Raw genomic sequence first — 20,653 nt, 5'->3', positions numbered from 1 at the left:
CCCTAATAAAAGTCTTAAGATAGGTAGTTATTGGTTATAATCCCAGAGTTCTGACCCACTGGGTGACTTTTAACAAGGTAGTTGACATCTTCACACTACCCTGAAGACAGAAAATTAGGTTAAAAGTTGGGGCCCTGAGCACTTGATACAACAAGATGTCTTCAGATAAAATGCTTTAAAATAAAGAAAATATATTCATAGCTACCAGAAATCATCAGTGAAAATGTGAAGGATGAGGCAGAGACCACAGTTAGGGTATAACTGTAGAATCAGCCTCGTTCTTTTATATATATTATTTATTATATATCATATAACTATATTCATATAGTTAGAGCTTTAACTCTGCCTCTAGGTTCTAAAGGTAAGTTTTCATGGTATAGTAAATATTTAATAAGAATAAAAACCTTTTGATAAAACCTTTATATTGTGTTATTTGAGAAAATATCTACAACCCATGAATTACAAATGGATTGTATTACAGTGGATCATTTGTAGTGAATTGTTTAGAACTAAGAACAGTGTTGTTTGATAGCTATCATGGTTAGGTTTCCAGAGTAAGTCAAAAAAGCTCATTTAATCTATAATGCTGTGCTCTATGTATACAATGAAAAATAGCAAAACCATTGCTATTCAAATAAGGGAAAGTTGAGAAAGCAAACTCATACTTTTAAAAACTCATCATGTTATCTAAGCCTTTAGTGCATGCTATTTAATCCTTATATCAACTCTATGAAACAGGTACTCTTCCCACTTTATAGTTGAGGAAACTGAAATTCAGAAACGTTAAGCAACTTGTACCAGGACACATAGCTAGCGCATGGGCTTTCCATCTTATCATGCTGTTAAAAAAAAACCATGTATTGAAACAAAATCAATTTAAATAGAGATTGAATATGAGATTATTGTTTATCTTAAAACCTGATGTTTGAGCAAAAGTAGGTTAGTTAGAGTGGTTGAGTAGGAATGAATGTAAAGATATTTTTGGACATTCTGAAAGTAACTTCTGAGTACATTCCGGGTAGATGTCACAGGCTCTTTCATTTCTAAGTATAATCCTTTTTCTTTTCCTTGATATGGGGATCTCACTAGCACTACTTTGAATGCTTATCAGCTCTAATTAGGGTCATTTGGGAGGCATGTAAATGGAACAGAGAGTGAGATATTCCTTTAGTTAATTAGGAAAGGATTGAAAGGAAAGAGAAGGCAGAAGGAAACTAAAAGAGGATGTGTGTACAAGGCAGTGAAATTGCTCAAAATGAAATTAACCAAGCTATTAGCAGCATAGGATGAAAGAAAATGGAAGAGTTTGTGCTTTGCACAATCATATGAAAGAGAAGAAAAACTATGGTAAGGAAGGGATATTGAATACCTAATTTTCACTGGCTACAAGAAGACATCACTGTCCCATGACAGGTTGTTTTCTAGAGAGGCCAAGAGATTGGTGGAAATAGAGGGGATTTCTGTGTACCTGGTTGGTTCTCCCCTGACCCATAAATTGGATGTCTATAACTTGTAGGGCTTCTATAGACATAAGTAGTAATTTGTGAGATTAACTTATCTGGCATAAAGTTATTAAAAAGAACCATTTAAATTAATTTTGGATGACCTTTTCCACGATGTTTAATTAGTTTTACTTCTGTGTTTGACAGAATAATTTGTTTTTATAGTGTACAGTTAATTTATAATGGAATTCAATCTTACGTGGGCTACTTGGATGCTCAGATTTGAAACATTTGTTTCACTCACTGGAATGGAGCATGTAGTCTGTACTATATAAGTGCATAGTTTAATGAAAGCATATAAACACTCAGGTCTCTGATTGTATTTATCATTTCATATTCTTTGATTATAAAACATATATTTTGCAGAAGTGAGAAATTCTGTTTCATTAGAATATGATGGGGGTAGATTTAATGTAATTTCATTTTCAGAATAAAATGCTCATGAAAATGGTGACTCATATATTGTAGATGGATGAAGTTGGAATCACTGAATATGTAAAAGGAGATAACCGCAAGTTTGAAATCTGGTATGCTGGGAAGGAAGAAGTTTATATTGTCCAGGTTGGTCATTTAAGAATTATTCTAGAAACCATAACCTGCCTTAAGATACAAAAGTCTGAATTTGCAAACAAAAATAATTTTGGTTACATTACAAAAGTTCTCAGTCCTTTCCTGTAGGTTACCTAAATATTATTTGATTATTATTCTTTGTGATGCAATTAAACTTTTTCTCAGTTACCAAGTTTTTTTTTCTTTTATTGAAGTATAGTTGCTGTATAATATTATATTTTACAGGTGTACAATATAGTGATTCACAATTTTTAAAGGTTATACTCCATTTATAGTTATTATAAAATATTGGCTATATTCCCTGTGCTGTACAATATATCCTTGTAGCTCATTTTATACCTAATAGTTTGTACCTATTAATCCCCTACTGCCATATTGCCCCTTCCCCCTTCCCTCTCCCCACTGGTAACCACTAGTTTGTTCTCTGTATCTGTGAGTCTGCTTCTTTTTTGTTATATTCACTGGTTTGTTTATTTTTTAGATTCCACATATAATCTCTAGGTCCATCCATGTTGCTGCAAATGGCATTATTTCATACTTTTTTATGGCTGAGTAGTATTCCATTGTATATATGTACCACATCTTCCAAATCCGTTCATCTGTCGATGGACACTTAGGTTGCTTCCATATCTTGGCAGAAGTTTTCTTTAACTTGAGATATGTCTGTGATGCTTTCTATGGCTTTAAGTTTTCACCACGACACCAGGAGACTTATCAACAAGAGCTGATAGCCAAGAGCTTGGCGGTGCTTCTCTGTCCCCATCAAGTTTCTTGAGTTACAGATTTATAACAGTTCTGAGTTCCTCTTGTGCTCAGCATTCAGAGGGGACCTGATTACGAGACAGGGTGATGTGATGATTCAGATCAGATTGTTTTTTCTAAAGAATGTGGTTAAAGTCCTGGCCAGACGCGCTGTAAGCTTCAACCTGTTTCATGGAAGAAGAGAGGAATTAGAACATTTCAAGAGAATATTGTCATTTCAAAGAGTCTTTTTTTTTTTTTTGGCTGCACCACATGGCTTTCAGGATCTTAGTTCCCCGACCAGGGATCGAACCCCAGCCCTCGGCTGTGAAAGCGCCGAGTCCTAACCACTGGACTGCCAGGGAAGTCCCTACAATAGATTGTCTTTTCAGAAACAGTAGGACTTATTTTGTTTTACCAAAATTAAACATAAAAACATTTATATATTTAAAAGAACCCTCCTACACAGAAAAAATAAGTGAGATTTATATTTCACATTTCTCTGAGCATTATTATTGAAGGCCAATTTCAAAATGGTTTTGGCTATTATTTCATCTAATCCGATGGCTACTTATTTGCTTCTTAGAAGTTTTAAGAATCAAAATGTTAGAGTTGGAATATGGTGGTTCAGGTTGTAAATCGTGTTTGATATACTTAGTGACATTTGTTTTATTATAAAGCATCGTTTTAAAAAGGAAACATGTCCTCTCCTCTCCTGCTTTTTAAATCTTTAGGCTTCAAATGTAGATGTGAAGATGACGTGGTTAAAAGAAATCAGAAGTATTTTGTTGAAGCAACAGGAACTTATGACAGGTAAGTTCAAGCATGCATTGTCCAGAACAAGAAGTACAAGAACAGCTCGGTGACTCAGATTTTGTGATAATTTTTACAGGGAATGGGGCTGATATTTACTTTCTACTATTTATAATGAAAGGGTTTGTTCAACTCATTAGTAGGAGATCAAGATGCAGGAGGCTGTTTAAACTATGTCGGAGAATGAATTTTACAATGGAAGATGAGCTCTAGTGCCTGAGAAGCAGTGGTGCAGTGATAGAGCAATCTGAATGTGTTAATTCTAAATGCTTCCCATGAGGCAACTCTGCTTAGGACCTCAGTAATCAGTGCTTGGTAATGTTGGCCTGGGGGTGGTGCTAGTTATAAACTTGAATTTCTTGAAAAAAATATTACATGGTTCGATCCTTTCCTATATTCCAAATTCAGACTGGCCTTCCCTCTGGCTGTTTCAAGTCTGTGAAGGTGAACTCACATGGGATTGGGGGGGTGGGTTGTGTGTGCATATGTGAAGGTCATTGGTCCTCAAGGAAGTAAGAAGTGTGGCTTCCGAACAATGCTTATATAATCTTTGTTTTATTTCACAGTTAAAAAACAAGAACAACATAATCAGTTAACGGAACAGAATCTTTCTTCTCAGCGGAATGAGTAAGTGATTATACTTTAAGAAATACCACTCTCCAATCTTCTGTTTTCCGTATATAACATGAAACAATGTAATTAAACTATCAGACAAAAATTACCTGCCCTTTTAGCAATAACTCGTCAAATTCTATAAACACATTTTCTCAGTTCTGTCCTTCGACTTGGAGCCTGATAGTCCTTAATAGTTATCTCACTGTTCCCCTGATGTTAAAAAGAATATAAGGAAGTGCCTTTGTTCAGGGAAACATCTTGACCCTGTCCGCCTGTGGATGGCTGCAAGAAACAAGAAATTAACACATCCTCTCCCCCAGGAGATGTTTTGCAAGACTGATGGCCCTTTTTAGTTTACTTCCTCCCCGCCTCTCACTCTCTATTATGCCTTTTTACTTTATTTCCCTCTCTGATTCTATAAAAGAAACTGGCATCCAGACCCCGATAAGATGGTTATTTTGAGACATTAGTCTGCCATCTTCTCGGTCTGCCGGCTTTCCGAATAAAGTCGTATTCCTTGCCTCAAAAAAAAAAAATAGTCTGGGCTAATTTTTAAACACGATTATAAGTGCTTTGTTCTCAGTATACCCTGGGGGGAGTTGCATGTAGGCTGCTAGCAAAAGCGGCTACACTCATGGCTTTCTCTTCAAAATATTTCTGGGCACCTTCAATCTGATTGGAGAAGGAGAGGTATAAGAATGATGAAGTACTGGCAGCTAATACTGGCCTGCAGCTTTGTGGTCCCTTGATGGAGACCACTTGCTGGTGACTTGGCCTCTCTGTGTAGTTAGAGAGGAGGTATGGATCCCGGGGGCGGGGGCTGTGCCTGGACACAACCACGACGTCTTTGAGGAAGGCAGCCGTCCTCAATGATAGCTTTGCTGCTGGTTTAGAGATGTGGCCTTTGTATTCCGCCTCTAGGAATCCTAAAAGGTGGAGTTTCCATACAACGTTTACATATATGCAGAAAGAATCCCCACGCTGATTCCAAAGCCTTGGCACAGAAATTCACCACGCAGCATCTGCATGATGTAGGGATCATTGAAGGACTTATTAAAAGTACTCTTTTTCAATGGTACAAATGAACTTATTTACAAAACAGAAATAGAGTCACAGATGTAGAAAATAAACTTACTGTAACCGGGGGGTGAGGGAGGGATAAATTGGGGAATTGGGACTGACGTATACATACAACTATAGATAAAATAGATAACTAATAAGGACCTACTGCACAGGGAGCTCTACTCAATACTATCTAATGACCTATATGGGAAAAGAGTCTAAAAAAGAGTGGATATATGTATATGTATGACTGATTCACTGTGCTGTACAGCAGAAACTAATACAACATTGTAAATCAACTATACTCCAATAAAAAATAAAAATACTCTTTTTCTCTGTTGCACATCATCTTTCACAGGTAGCTAAGATCAGGTGCAAAGTATGTTGATTCATCTGAGGCTTTAGGAGTACCATTTTAGTTTATTTTTTATTTATTTATTTTTGGCTGCGTTGGGTCTTTGTTGCTGCGGACAGGCTTTCTGTAGTTGTGGCGAGCGGGGGCTACTCTTCGTTGCGGTGCGTGGGCTTCTCATTGCTGTGGCTTGTTGCGGAGCACAGGCTCTAGGCGCACAGGCTTCAGTAGTTGTGGCACACGGGCTCAGTAGTTGTGGCTCGCAGGCTCTAGAGCGCAGGCTCAGTAGTTATGGCACACAGGCTTAGTTGCTCCACGGCATGTGAGATCTTCCCAGACCAGGGCTCGAACCTGTGTCCCCTGCATTGGCAGGCAGATTCTTAACCACTGCGCCACCAGGGAAGCCCCAGGAGAACCATTTTAAAATCACGGTGGAAGTCTTTGTTTTCCACGGTTCACAGTACTCAATGTTTTATCATGTATTCTGGAAGTAAACGCTTTAGATTTCATGGAGCAATTGACTCTATAGTAGCTGATACAACTCAACAGTATTAATCAGATTGAGGTTTCATTGTCATTCATATACACTTTGCCTAATTCACTGAAGTTAAAAGTTCATAGAACAATCGGGTTTTTTTTGTTGTTTATATTTTTTCCAACTTATTGAGTTATAGTTGACAATTAAAACTATATACGTTTAAAGAGTACAATTTGATACCATATGCTAACACATATATATGGAATCTAAAAAAAAAAAAAAGTTCTGAAGAACCTAGGGGCAGGACAGGAATAAAGATGCAGACATAGAGAATGGACTTGAGGACACGGGGAGGGGGGAGGGTAAGCTGGGACGAAGTGAGAGAGTGGCATGGACATATATACACTACCAAATGTAAAATAGATAGCTAGTGGGAAGCAGCCACATAGCACAGGGAGATCAGCTTGGTGCTTTGTGACACCTAAAGGGGTGGGATAGGGAGGGTGGGAGGGAGACGCAAGAGGGAGGGGATATGGGGGTATATGTATATGTACAGCTGATTCACTTTGTTGTACAGCAGAAACTAACACATCATTGTAAACCAATTATACTCCAATAAAGATATTTTTTAAAAAGAGTAAAATTTGATGATTTGACATACATATACACTGTGAAATAATCAACACAATCAAGCTAATTAACATATCCATCACCTCACATAGTTATCCTTTTTTGTGTCTGTGGTGAGAACATTTAGCATTTACCTCTTAGCAAATTTCGGGTATACAATATAATATGCAACAGGAATTTTAAACAATATACCTGCCTTGGGTCCAGAAGGGAGCCTTTTCTTTCCATGCTGGCTTGGATCCCAGGATTTAAGCTTTTGTATATTACGAGCTATTATCACACAGACTTAAATAAGGGGGAAAATCAGCTCTGTTTGAATGGATTCTTAGACTATGTTCTTAACACATGGTATTAGTAGAAGAAATACCATTTAAAATTTCTTATTACTCTTAAACTGAAAAAAAGCTTACCAAGTTTTACATATTTACTATTTCAGAAGGCAACAGGGAGCTTTTATAGGCGCTGAGGAAACTGACTTGGAGCACACCAGCGCTATGGTGGAAGTCGGTGAGGCCATCGCGTCAGTTCGGGCAGAAGCAAATACAGGTATGTGTAATGCTCATCCGAAGGGAGAATTCATGGCTGTGCAAATTGTTTCCTCCCGTTGTTAATTTGAGAAATCTACCCATCTATTCACTTTATATGGAGAAAACAAAGTTAACCCATTTTTAGAAGGCTCTTCTGTCTTGTGCATATGCAAGATACTCGGCTGAGCAGAGGTTGTCAAGGTGTGGTCCATGGACCAGTAGCATCGGCATCACCTGGGAACTTGTTAAGAAGGCAGATGCTCTGGCTCCATCCCAGACCTTCTGAATCAAAAACTCTGGGAGTGAGACTCAGCCAGCTGTAAGGTAACAAGTTCTCCATGTGATTCTTTCTGGCACCTTCTCAAGTTTGGGAGCCCCTCCTGCATAGGATACAGAGGTGAATAAAACACATCCTGCATCAAGGGATGCACACTTGCTTGACTCACCGTAAGTTTAATGAATAGAGAAGAGTCATTTACAGCTCAGGAATATTTCTTTTTATTTTGCAAATTGGGTCATTTAAAGGGTTTTTAAACAATTTGTTTAATTTAACGAACATAACAGCCTGTGTGCCAGGAACTGTGCAGTACTCTGGGCATACAGTCTAACTGAGATACACTCAGCTGCCATCCCCGCGAAGCTAGGAGAGTAGAAAGATAATGCAACAAGCAATGAAAATTCAATTTGATAGTGTGATAACAGGGAAGGCGCTTCAGAAGCATCTGCAAGGGTCACCTTAACAACTCTGGGATCAACAACAGCATAGACTTCCCTGAAGAAATGCCTAACGGGGTGCCTGATACTCAATGCTTAAATATGATGGTCCTTAATCTGGAAGACTTCTCTACTAGCTGAGGAGAAACAAGGAACAACAACCTTGCTCAGCTTCAGTTCTCCATTTACGGGTCACTTCCCTCAGGTCATCTATACTGTGGCCCCCTGAGCCATCAGGAGAGAGCCTAGTACCGCTGCCTTCATTTGACAGATGAGGAAACCAAGTCAGAGAAAGTTAACATGACTCTTCCAAGGTTACATGAATAGTTTAGTGTGGCCAAGATGAAATGCTGTCATTTCTCTGCCTACATCAGATTGCTTCATCCATACCAGTTCAATGCATTTTATTAATTAAGCATCTCTTACAGGCAGGTTCTTATGAGACACACAATGTGTAACACATGGTTTCTGCCTAATAAAAGAGATACAAGTCCAAAATAACAATATTACCAGGTAGAATATTATAAGTGCTATTTAAGTGGGACCAAGAAGAATGCTATAGAAAGAATTTTTGGAAGAGATAATTTTCTATAAGAAGGGATAAATGTTCTCTGGAATGTTATTTAACTTATTATTATCTGTAATAACTCCCACCAACCCCAACATGAAACCATCCTAAAAAGTAAAAGAAGTGTAGATATTCTAGGCCCTTTCTGAAATACCAGAAATTCTAAACTAGTACAACCTAATTGGAGGTTTTATTACAAAAGATATTATTCTTGGACCATTGAAGGGTATGGCCTTGATTATTACACTTCATTTTACTTCTCTCCTTGTGGTGGACCAGTAACTGCCACCCTCCATGTTTTTCTTACAGTTTGGACTGAGATGTCATCACCTGCAGAAATCTCTGGTGAGCCTGAGGAATGGTCCAGTAACTATTTCTACTCTTCTTATGATGACAATGAAGAAGAAAGGCCTCTAATGGTTAGTAATGACATATTAAGATAAATAAAAACCCTTCAAGCAATTTTATTGATGAAATAGGTGAGGCACATAGGGGCAATCCTTTGTCAGTATCCTTGAGGTCATGTGGTCATTTCCACAGTCAAAAGATTTGAAACAAGTCTTACTGTGAACATTCAGTAAGCACTTTTATCTCTGTGAGAACTTGTTTGAGCTATACATGGAGCTCCTAGTGAAGTTGATGAGATAGTCAATCATTCCAAGTCCCATATTGTGACCAATTTTATCTTTAATTGAGCTTCACCACTCTGTTTTCAATCTGGGCATGTGAGATAAAGTCAGAGCACAAAGGAGGTTCAGATATACTTAGAAATCAGTTTAGGTTCCAGATTAGAAAATATAGGAAATAAACATTACACATTAAAAACTATTTAATACCATCTGGGGAATATATTTTAGTGGGCTGTCAAAAAACATGCTAATGCTACAGATCTCAGCATATCAGAGCAAGAGGGCACCCCATGAAAGTAAAGGTTGCTTTAGGGTAAAAGTAAGTGTTTTATAGAAGAACTAGTTTGCAGTGTTGTTAGGGTCCTGGTGGATTATTACAGGGGAGTTAGGACTGTTTAGGATAAATCTCCAATTTTCTGAAGTCATCAGAGTGGAGGGTGGAAATGATGCTTTGTAGTGGACTGTTCCTTGGTGCTTTTCAGAGGAATAAATTCAGTTTGGCAGTTCTGGTGTTGGGGTAAGGGAGTCATGGCATGGAGAATCCCAAAGCTGCATCGACGCTGGAATGCTTTCTTTAAAAAAGCAACAGAATATTCTTTCCACTAATAATACAGTGACCATAATTCATATTTGTATGGTCGTTTACAGTTTTCAAAGTGATTTCACACTGAATAGTCATAGTCTTAGTCAGGCTTTATTCCCTCCAACTGGCGGAGGAGGAGACCGAGGCTCAGAGCTGGTAAGAGATTTGTCCAGCGTTCGTTGTCTAGACTGGCAGTGCTCAAACGTTTTAATGAATTTACATTTTTGAAACCAAAAAAATCTAGTGAGAAGAGTGGCATTTAAAATATTTTTGCAGCCTAAAAAATAAAAAAATAAGGGACTTCCCTGGTGGTCCAGTGGTTAGGACTCTGTGCTTCCACTGCACGGGGCATGGGTTCGACCCCTGGTCAGGGAACTGGTATCCCGCAAGCTGCGCAGTGCAGCCAATAAAAATAGTGATAATAAATGAAATATTTTTGCAAATCTCTTTAACATCTGGCTTCAGAAAAGACAGCTGGATTCTCATATCTGCGTTTGCATTCAATCTGTTGTGCTATCACACATTCGGTGGCCTCTTGAAAGCTCCCCTGTAGACTTGTGAGAGGATGAGAGTGAAAAAGGCAAATAATATATTTAGCTTTGACCCTTACAGACCCTTGGAACTCCCAACGGTCAGCCTCCCAAACTTTGAGAATTGCTGATTTAGACAAATAAATAAAAAGAACTTCATTTCCTGAAGTAACATTATCTGAGGACGGGAGGGGTCGCTGTTCAGATGTGAGCAGTAAGTCAAGGGCAGCCAGTTGGGATTTCAATGTTTGCTGTAAATGATGCTCTATGAAGGGATTGTCAAGAACTGAGAAAGCCTTCAGTAAGCATTTTTCCAGCTATGGTGTCAGAAAATAAAGCCAATATGCAAAATTGATTAATGCTTTCATCGTAGGGGATGGGAATGTAGAAAAACCTACTAGCTCTCCTCTCTTCTCCCAAGAATTCCCTGAGTTGTGCTACTAAGGAAAACATACAAGGGACAATATAGTGCATTCCATATCCCCTCAATTAAACAACCCCCAACCTAAAAAGCAAAACAGGTTGGAATGAGCTGATCTTTTAGCCTCGCTTTATCAAGTCAAAAACAAGAAATAATGGGTGCTGCTTCCCTTGTAGAGGCCCGTGTCGGAGATGGCTGTCCTATTTTAATGAAGCTACTCTGTTAAATGGCAAGTAGCTCTTTCCTGCCTGCTCCTCGGCCCATTTGATAAAAATACTGCTCAAAAGACGTTCAGCCCGAGTGATGCGGATAATGTTTTCAGGTTAATTCCTTTGGACGTGCAAAGAATCAACACCAGATAATTATTTCTTTCCTTTTATTTTAAAAAAGTTTTAATTATGGTACTCTTACTCTTTAAAATCATATATTCAATGTGTAAGATACTGTGCTGGAAAAATTCTCATCTCAGAATACGTTTGGACTTGAAGATTACTATTTCTTTGTCTACCTTGTAACCAAATGCAATCAGTGTGCCTTGAATTATTTAGCTTATTAATGAATCAAGTTAAAATTATAGCTGCAAAAAGATTAAGGCCAAGTAAAGCACAACATTATGGTTTAATATGCTTTTATTGGACTAAGCTTTTGTGCCCATTATTTTTACCTGTGCAAAACGGTAACAAAGCACAGGAATCCTTTTGGGGGCGTTAGTAAATCTTTGTTCAGAGCCATTGCCTTTTTTATGTGCCAAGATAATTATTTTTAATGAGAGTAGTTTACAAATAACAGTATTTAAAAATTATTTTCATGCTTGTTTTTTTTCTGGATTTATGTTTATTATTCATGTAACTTAAATCAGTTGTGCTCTGTTATTTTCTGTGTAGTTCATGCTGTAATTCTCTTTTTGCAAATAAAAGTGAATTCTTCAGGTTAAATAAACACGTCCTGCTTTTTTTTTTTGCCATCACAAACTGCTCTATGTTTGTTTGTTCTTGCAAAGCTGCTGCAGCTAACCACATTTACCATTGCAGTAAAGAATGAAGTCTGTACGTCACAGAACAGGCAGTTATGCAAGTAGTTTTGCATTCAAATTTGTAATGTCATTTTTCAAAACAACCTTACGGTCTCCAGGCAAATATAAAGCCCTAGCAGATTGCAGGAAGAGAGGCTCAGAAGACCTCCTGATTAGAAATGGGGATGTCATTCAGCTTCTCCATGAGGATGCTGAGGGTCAATGGTAGGTGAATTCTCCATAACTATGTTGACCTCTGCCTGGGGCACACGGATATCTAATCAAATGTTCTGCTTTACTTGTATCTTTGTTATACGGTCTCAAGAAGCAGAAATAACACATTTCTTATCAGTGTTTCATTTTCATTGCTTCAGCCATGCCTATATAGCTCACTGAAAGGAATGTTAACCTTTGGTGAGTGAAAAATGCTTTGAAAGAATGAAATGCTATGAGTCTGCATGCTCTTTTGTGGTTTACCTTTGGCTCAGATGTTTCAGCTGATACATCAGGCTTTGTAATGGCTACAGATCACATTACATTAGGTCCTTTAAGTCATTCATTAATTCATCACATGTTTAATGAACGCCCACTATGTGCCAGGGACCATGTTCGCTACTTTACAACATAGCCACACTTTGCTTTATCAGTTCGAATACTGACTTTTTAGTCTTATCATTCTATCCTCATGCATTTGACTTTATACAGCACTGATTGCAAAGATGCTTCTGCCAGATATGCTGTTTAATTATAGAGAACCCAAAGCAAGAAGGAAATATTATTTGGAAGAGGACTGAATGAAACTTACATAAAGCTTTTGGAAATTTTATATGAAATAATTCTGCCTTCATTGTGTCAATAACTTTAACTGAATTGCTACATTGACTGTGTACTCTGACCCTAAAGGGGGAAATGCAGGTGAAATTAATGATGGATCATTAACATAATAACCATTTTTGCTAGTGAGCTAAGTCTTTTGTAGATTACTCAAAGGACTCAAGCACAGTGTCATGAAGGTCTTTGAATACGTGCAATAGTTTGTGAAAATCTGAGCTTTAATGCAATGTATATGTTATTACCTTATATTACCATTATTGGCTACTAATTAGTTTATTATTTAGGTTGGTGAAAAATCTAAACAGAAGAAAAGAAGATCTGATTCCAGGGCACAGTTTGCAGGGGTTGTTTGTTTGTTTTTTTTAAAATGTATTTATTTATTTTTGGCTGCGTTGGGTCTTTGTTGGTGCGTGCAGGCTTTCTCTGGTTGCGGCGAGTGGGGGCTACTCTGTTGCGGTGCGTGGGCTTCTCATTGCGGTGGCTTTTCTTGTTGTGGAGCACGGGCTCTAGGTGCCTGGGCTTCAGGAGTTGTGGCTCACGGGCTCTGGAGCGCAGGCTCGGTAGTTGTGGCACACGGGCTTAGTTGCTCCGCGGCATGTGGGATCTTCCCAGACTGGGGATCGAACCCATGTCCCTTTCATTGGCAGGTGGATTCTTAACCACTGCGCCACCAGGAAAGCCCCAGTTTGCGGGTTTTAATCGGTGACTATAGGTTTCGGAATGCCAAAGTTACAGGTATAATATGAACTTGACTGTATGCTATTTGTTTAAAGGCTAAAAATTTTAAAGCTCCACCAAATATGTAATTGGCATAGGGTAAGAACCTCTCTGCACTTAGAAATAGAGCTGCAAGCATATTATGTTAGCTAGGATTTAATTTTTTCCCTTAATAGTTTTAAATTAATGAATAGAGATGTTTTAAACATGTTAAACTTTTCTCTACAAGGTTGATAGGTTTGAAAGAAAGTTTCATGTACAGTGCTGTCTTATAAGAGATCCTTCAGAACTAAATACTGATGATATGATTTTAAGGAACCAGCCTTACTGTCCAAGGGTGCTTCACCAGCGTGTTTTTACTCAGTTCTAAGAGCATGCTATTTCCTTATGGTAGGTTTCTGCTACACGTTTGTGCGTGCGCGTGCGCACGCACACACACACACACACAAACATACCCTGTGTCTGTGCCCAAGACTTAATGTGTGAAGATATTACGAAGAAATGAGAATGTTCCTTTCTATTAACCCAAGCATTAGTACATGAAATTTCTGTATACAAACCAGTATTCTTATAAATTTTTCACCTGATACTGAGCTATCTATAAAAAGGCAGCACAAAAACAACAACAACAACAGATTTGTTTGTGAACAAGATTATTATTATTATATGTACATATTTCCTTTGAATTCCTAGTTTTGGACTTGTATTTGAATTCTAGGTGTTGTTACCTTGTGTTTAAATGAATCTACTAGGCCAGGAGAAACATACTTGGTTCTAAATTTCATTTATGACATGAAACAAAATCTAAGGGTGATAGGGCTCAATATAAATATTGGGTCACATGGGAATCCCCAAAATAGAGTCACTTTTTGTTTGTGTTTTTGTTTGTTTGTTTGTTTCTCTAAATCTGGGCCACCTTTCAAAGGTTTTTTTTTGTGATAATTATTGAATTACTGAATTATTTAGACAGTTAGTAATCAGAAGAGTCTGATAGGCCAACAACCTGAACCAGTTGGCATTTATTCAAAATCGACACCCAACAACTGCAGAATACACCATTATTTTTAAGTATACATGGAACATTCACCAAGATAGATCATACGTTGGATCACAAAAGAAATAATAAATTTCAGAAGACAGGAATCATATAAAGTCTCAAAAGATATTATATTAGAAATAGATTATCCCTAAATATTTGGATATTAAATAATACACATCTAAACAACACATGGGACAAAGAGGAAATCACAAGAGTAATTATAATTATTTAAAATTGGATGAAAATGAAATGTGACATATCAAAATTTGGGGATGCAGCTCAAGAGGGAAGGAAATATAGGGAATTGTATAGCTTTAAATTAAGTACTTGTATTACATGCTTCAAAAGTCAGTATAATTTGCCATATTAACATAATGAAGGGGAAAATTATGTAATCATTTCAGTAGATACAGAAAAGCACTTGACAAAACTCCATACTCATTCATGATAACAACTCTCACCACACTAGGAATAAAGGGAATAATGTGTGCTTGTGAAAAATCACAGTTAACCTCATTCTTAATGATGAAATATTGGAAGCTTTTGCCCCTAAGGTTGGGAATAAGCCAAGGATATTCATTCTCACCATTTCTATTTAACATTATATTGGAAGTCCTAGCCAGTGCCATAACTCAAGATAAAGAGATAAGGAACCAAAATATTAGAAAAGAGACAATGCTATCATGCTTAGCAGATCATGTGTATGTATGAAACCATTGGGAATCTATACACAAAAAGACCCTATTAGAAGTAATAAGTGAATTTTATAAGGCCATGGTATATAAAATAATTATATAAAAATAAATTGTAATTCTATATCCTAGCAACAAAGAATTGGAAAAAAAAGAAATAAAAAATACCATTTACATTAGTAATATAAAATATAAAATAAATAGGAATAAATCTAACAACAGATGTCTAAGGCTTCTATACTGCCAACCACAAATAATTGCTGGGGTATATTTAAGATGACCTACTAAAAGGAGAGATATACCATATTCGAGGATTGGAAATCTCATTGTTAAGAAATCCATTGTCCCCAAATTGACAGTTAATGAAGTCAAAATCTCAGCAAGGCCTTTTGGAAGAAAAAATAAAGACAGGTATATTCTAAAATGTATATGGAAGGCAAAAAAACCTAGAACAGAGGAATCTCAGAAATCTCGAGGATTTACATACCTGATTTCAAAACCTACTAAAAGGCTACAGTAATGAATACAGTGTGGTATTGGTTTAAGTATAGAAAAATAGAGTTCAAAAATAGACCTACAGGGACTTCCCTGGTGGCGCAGTGGTTAAGAATCCGCCTGCCAATGCAGGGGACACGGGTTCGATCCCTGGTCCGGGAAGATCCCATGTGCCGCGGAGCAACTAAGCCTGTGCGCCACAGCTACTGAGCCTGCGCTCTAGAGCCTGTGAGCCACAACTACTGAGCCTGCACGCCACAACTACTGAAGCCCACGCACCTAGAGCCTGTGCTCCACAACAAGAGAAGCCCCCCGCAATGAGAAGCCCACGCACCATAACAAAGAGTAGCCCCCGCTCGCGGCAACTAGAGAAAGCCAGCGCACAGCAATGAAGACCCAACACAGCCAAAGATAGATAAATAAAATAAATTTTTAAAAGAATTAAAAAAAAATAGACCCACATATATATAACTGATTAATGTTTAATCAAGGTGTCAAGTCAACTGAATGGGGAAAGGAAGGTTGTTTTAGCAAATTGTGCAGGAGCAACTGGGTATCCACATTAAAAAAAAAATGAACCTCCATCCCTACACCTCACTCCATACACAAAAATTAATTTCAGTTGCATCATAGACCTAAACATAAAAGCTAGAATCATAAAGCTTCTAAAAGCACAGGACAATATCTTCATGCCTTTGAGCAGTTAACCATTTCTTTCTTGTTAATTATACAGGGCAGAAAAAGTACTAACCATAAAAGAAGAGTATTAGACAAACACAAAGAAAGACTGCACATGCTTAATTGAGCACTTTACACTTTAAAAATGTATATGTGTTCGAATAAGGTGAAATCTAAGATAGTGACATTTTGAACACTTTCAAAAGCCAGATAGTTGTAATGAATCATATATTCCCCTCAAATTAACTGATTCCATCTTACACATTAAAGAGTTAAGTTTGAAAATAAATACGGCCAGCTTTCTGCCAACTGCTTTATGCTTATTTAAGTGGTTAATGAGAGAGAGACAAAGAAACACATGAGTCACTTAAAATACGTGCTCGAAGAGCTGTGTAAATTAAATATATAAATCATTTTTTAATGAAGCATATTTTATAAACCAATAAAGCCATGAAATAAGAGTGCAGTGTATATACTAGAAAATAATGGCCTTTCCTGTACTCAGGTCTCCAAAATTCAAAATTGAAAACACCAAGTGTATTCATCTAACTTCCATATAATATTAGCATTTGTATTCAACATTAGGAACACGCAGTAGATTTTCCATAACTTTTATCATCATCATTTTAAATATAGAGCCAGATGTCCTCGTAGTTAATTCAGGACAAAGTTAATTACATTCAATTTTAGCTAACAGTAATGCAGGACATGTAAAATTACATATATGATTAGTTTTAATTTGAAATGATTCCATTACTGTAACTAATCACAGTAGATTTAGGGCATATTACCACCTTTTAAAAAGCGCATGGCAAAACAACTTAAATCTGCTTTGGGCTTGTGCTTATTTTTCAGGCAGTGAAGGGCTTACTATACATTTGTTAACATACATACACTTTATTTGGAAAAAATAACATTATTCTTTTCATTTTTATTTTCTACCATCAGTACACTTTTTCAATATCCTTTTCTTTTTTGCAGTGTCATCAGGAGAGTTAAGTGTAATGGATTGATAAACCATCAGCATTTAAAGCATGTATTACTCTCTTGGTATGACATGCTACTAGATAAGGTGACATGGTCATAGTTCCCTGTTCTCTAGAAAGTTCTGACTTCGGAAGTTTTAAAAATATACATTACTTTCAAATAACATGGATTTATGACAGATCGAATTGACAAATTAGTACTTGGTAGATTTTGGTTGAATGCTATATCAAGTGGTCTTGATTGAGATCTGTTCCTCATATTACATTGCATAGAGCAAAATAGTATAATGTGGCCTACAAAAATATATTGTACTGTGTGTCAATTAATGGATTAGGAAATGAAAGTTGATCGTATATGCAACTGTCAACAGCACTTAGGTTTCAAAATATGTATTAGAGTATCTTATTTGAAATCTGGCAAATGGAATGTAAAGGTCTCTCCATTAATTATGTGCTTAACATGTTTCATCTATATGCACACAGCATAATTCATACAATATTCGGGAAATCTGGTTTTAGGAGATGTGAATTCTGTTTATTTTGCTTCTAGTGAAGTTATGCCGTTCATGAAATAGATGCCTTTAATAAATCACTATGTAACGGAATAACGATTTTCAAATTAAAATAAACAACCAAAAGACATCACCTTTGAATTTACGATGGACCTTTTGAATCCTCACATTTAGTGTTAGAAGTCATAGCACAGACATTTTTGGCCTTAAAAGTCACGAGTATTAACATCATTCTTCATTATTTTGTAGATGCTGCTCTGAGTAACACAAGGAAACTAAGTTCCCCTTGAATTAAAGGAGAATGAATAGACTTTAAAAAATAAGATTTCCTTTGGAGGTATGAACTAGATTACAGTTCTTAAAAGTGTTACAGATAAACAGCACAAGAGTCAGGATGATCCTATGCTACCCATGACATTCACAGAACTTCCTCAGGACTGAGGTGGACTTCGTCATTCACAGTTTGTCTCATTCTTGCAAGAAGCCATCTTCACACCTTCCATCCCCCCAGGTGAAAAGTGCAGTGTTATTTTGTTTCCAAGTAGGGTTTTTCATGGCATGCATTCAGATTCCATCTAAACAAAACAGAAAAAAATCCAAAGAGAGAAAAGAGATAATCAGAGGTTTTAACCAAAGGGATACGTTCTGAAGGACCTCTTTTGCACTTGGACTGGTATTTAGGGTTGTCAGAGCTGTCTTAATGGTTCTAAAAAGACCCAAAGCTAAAAATCCTGCAGTTAGGATGTGTTGAAGTTTACACTTTATGCGTTGAAATTTAGATACATTACAGCTTTAAGTTAAATATTCATATTTACACAAGAGGTGTTCCTATAACAAAGCTCTGCTTTCCAGTGTCTTTACTTGCTTTTGAGTTTTCTAGAAAAATCTATCCTAGTGCAGGTTTTCTTAAGTTATATTGTGTTTCTTCCTGTGGTTTTTCTTTGATAATATATGTATAGATGTGCTTCTTTTAAATATGTAAACAGCGAGATCACTTGTTTTAAAGCACAGGCCCAGTTGTTGCATGCAGCGTTGAACTTAGGCTTGGCGTATTTTATATTATGGGCCACTGAAGACAATGGTTTGAAATTGCTGCCTTTTGAATCATGGATCGTGAGTTTTACTATCAAATTGGCATATTAGGTGCATGGTTTTTGATGATTGGTTTTACAAAAAACAACACAATAACTATATAATACATAAATTATCTTTTAAGTAGGTTTGTGTATAATGTCAAATCATAGTTTATTTCAGTGGTATCATTAGATGTAACCATTTATATGACAAACCAATTGTATTTTATTCAAAGTTACCTGTAAATTATAAATCTTCTAATGTCAAATTGCTGGAATTTCTGATGGTTGATTTATAACTGACTCATGAAAATGTCCATATGTTTGATATTTCAATTAATGCTTCTGCCACAATAACAACAACAACAAAATGATATTAAAATACATTTCTTTTGTGTGCTGACCCTGTGGTTAGAAGACAGAATTAGGAGATAAAATCTTTGAATAATGATGCCCCTCTGCACAAGGCATTTTATTTTCATGGTATTAAACTAGGGATTTTAATCATTTAAGAAAGTGCTGAGTTCTATATATTCAAACATACAGTGTAGTCTTTTAATGTTTTAATCACTGTACAATGAATGCTATATTTGTACATGTATTTGTATATGTAACTGCACTGTATTAATATCTTTGGGTTTATAAATGTGTGTTACTATGAAACATAGCAGCAATTTCCCTTTAAGTCTTCAAATTTTAATTACGTTATAAATGTACTTAAAAAGTAAATGTACTTGCATTAATTCCACATTAAAAATATCCAACCTTAAACTCACTCATATATTTTTTTCGGTTTAGTATAGTATCATTGAAAACTCCTTTCCTTTTTTTCTTTATTGAAGTATAGTTGATTTACAATGCTGTGTTAATTACTGCTGTACAACAAAGTGATTCAGTTATACATATATATATATTCTTTTTTATATATAATATATATTCTTTTCCATTATGGTTTATCACAGGATACTGAATATAGTTCCCTGTGCTATACAGTAGGACCTTGTTGTTTATCCATCCTATGTATAATAGCTTGCATCTGCTAACCCCAACCTCCCAATCCATCCCTCTCCCACCCCCTCACCCTTGGCAACCACAAGTCTGTTCTCTATGTCCTTGATTCTGTTTCTGTTTCTGTTTCATAGATAGGTTCATTTGTGTCCTATTTTAGATTCCACATATAAGTGATATCATATGATATGTCTTGCTCTTTCTGACTTACTTCACTTAGTATAATAATCTCTGGGTCCATTCATGTTGCTGCAAATGGCATTATTTCATTCTGTTTTATGGTTGAGTAGTATTCCATTATATATATGTACCACATCTTCTTTATCCATTCATCTGTCCATGGACATTTAGGTTGTTTCCATGTCTTGGCTGTTGTGAATAGTGCCACTATGAACATAGGGGTGCATGTATCTTTTTGGATATATGCCCAGGAGTGGGATTGCTGGATCATATGGTAATTCTATTTTTAGTTTTCTGAGGAACCTCCACACTGTTTTCCATAGTGGCTGCACCAATTTATATTCCCACCAACAGTGTAGGAGGGTTCCTTTTTCTCCACACCTTCTCCAGCATTTGTTATTTGTAGACTTTTTAATGATGGCCATTCTGACTGGTGTGAGGTGGTACTTCATTGTAGTTTTGATTTGCATTTGTCTAATAATTAGCAATGTTGACCATCTTTTCACGTGCCTATTGGCCATCTGTACTTCTTCTTTGGGAAAATGTCTATTTAGGTCTTCTGCCCATTTTTGAATGGGTTTGGTTTTTTTTTGATTGTTGTTGAGTTGTATGAGCTGTTTGTATATGTTGGAAATTAGGCCCTTGTCTGTTGCATCATTTGCAAATATGTTCTCCCAGTCTGTAGGTTGTCT

At 36.6% G+C, this 20,653-nt stretch overlaps 1 protein-coding gene across 13 annotated transcripts in view; it reads left to right on the top strand.

The window, feature by feature from the left end:
- MCF2 (MCF.2 cell line derived transforming sequence) overlaps nucleotides 1-18,324 on the top strand; it is a 71,208-nt gene extending 52,884 nt beyond the window's left edge. For 6 of the 13 annotated variants that reach the window (XM_082376076.1, XM_082376075.1, XM_082376077.1 and 3 more), the window contains 6 exons: nucleotides 1,971-2,063; nucleotides 3,548-3,626; nucleotides 4,193-4,253; nucleotides 7,200-7,309; nucleotides 8,882-8,991; nucleotides 12,122-17,006. In XM_082376076.1, coding sequence (XP_082232202.1) covers nucleotides 1,971-2,063; nucleotides 3,548-3,626; nucleotides 4,193-4,253; nucleotides 7,200-7,309; nucleotides 8,882-8,991; nucleotides 12,122-12,169 — 501 coding nt within the window. In that variant the 3' untranslated portion in view covers nucleotides 12,170-17,006. Of the gene's footprint in view, nucleotides 1-1,970; nucleotides 2,064-3,547; nucleotides 3,627-4,192; nucleotides 4,254-7,199; nucleotides 7,310-8,881; nucleotides 8,996-10,911; nucleotides 17,007-17,949 lie in introns of those variants that run through there. The other 7 variants (XM_082376068.1, XM_082376070.1, XM_082376071.1 and 4 more) reach the window with 5 other exon arrangements.
- Nucleotides 18,325-20,653: the final 2,329 nt, after the last annotated feature.

This window comes from Balaenoptera borealis, assembly GCF_965194805.1.
Source record: "Balaenoptera borealis genome assembly, chromosome: X".
Lineage (NCBI taxonomy): Eukaryota > Metazoa > Chordata > Mammalia > Artiodactyla > Balaenopteridae > Balaenoptera > Balaenoptera borealis.
The sequence above is the reverse complement of the archived record's forward strand: the minus strand, read 5'-3'. Positions and strand labels throughout refer to the sequence as shown.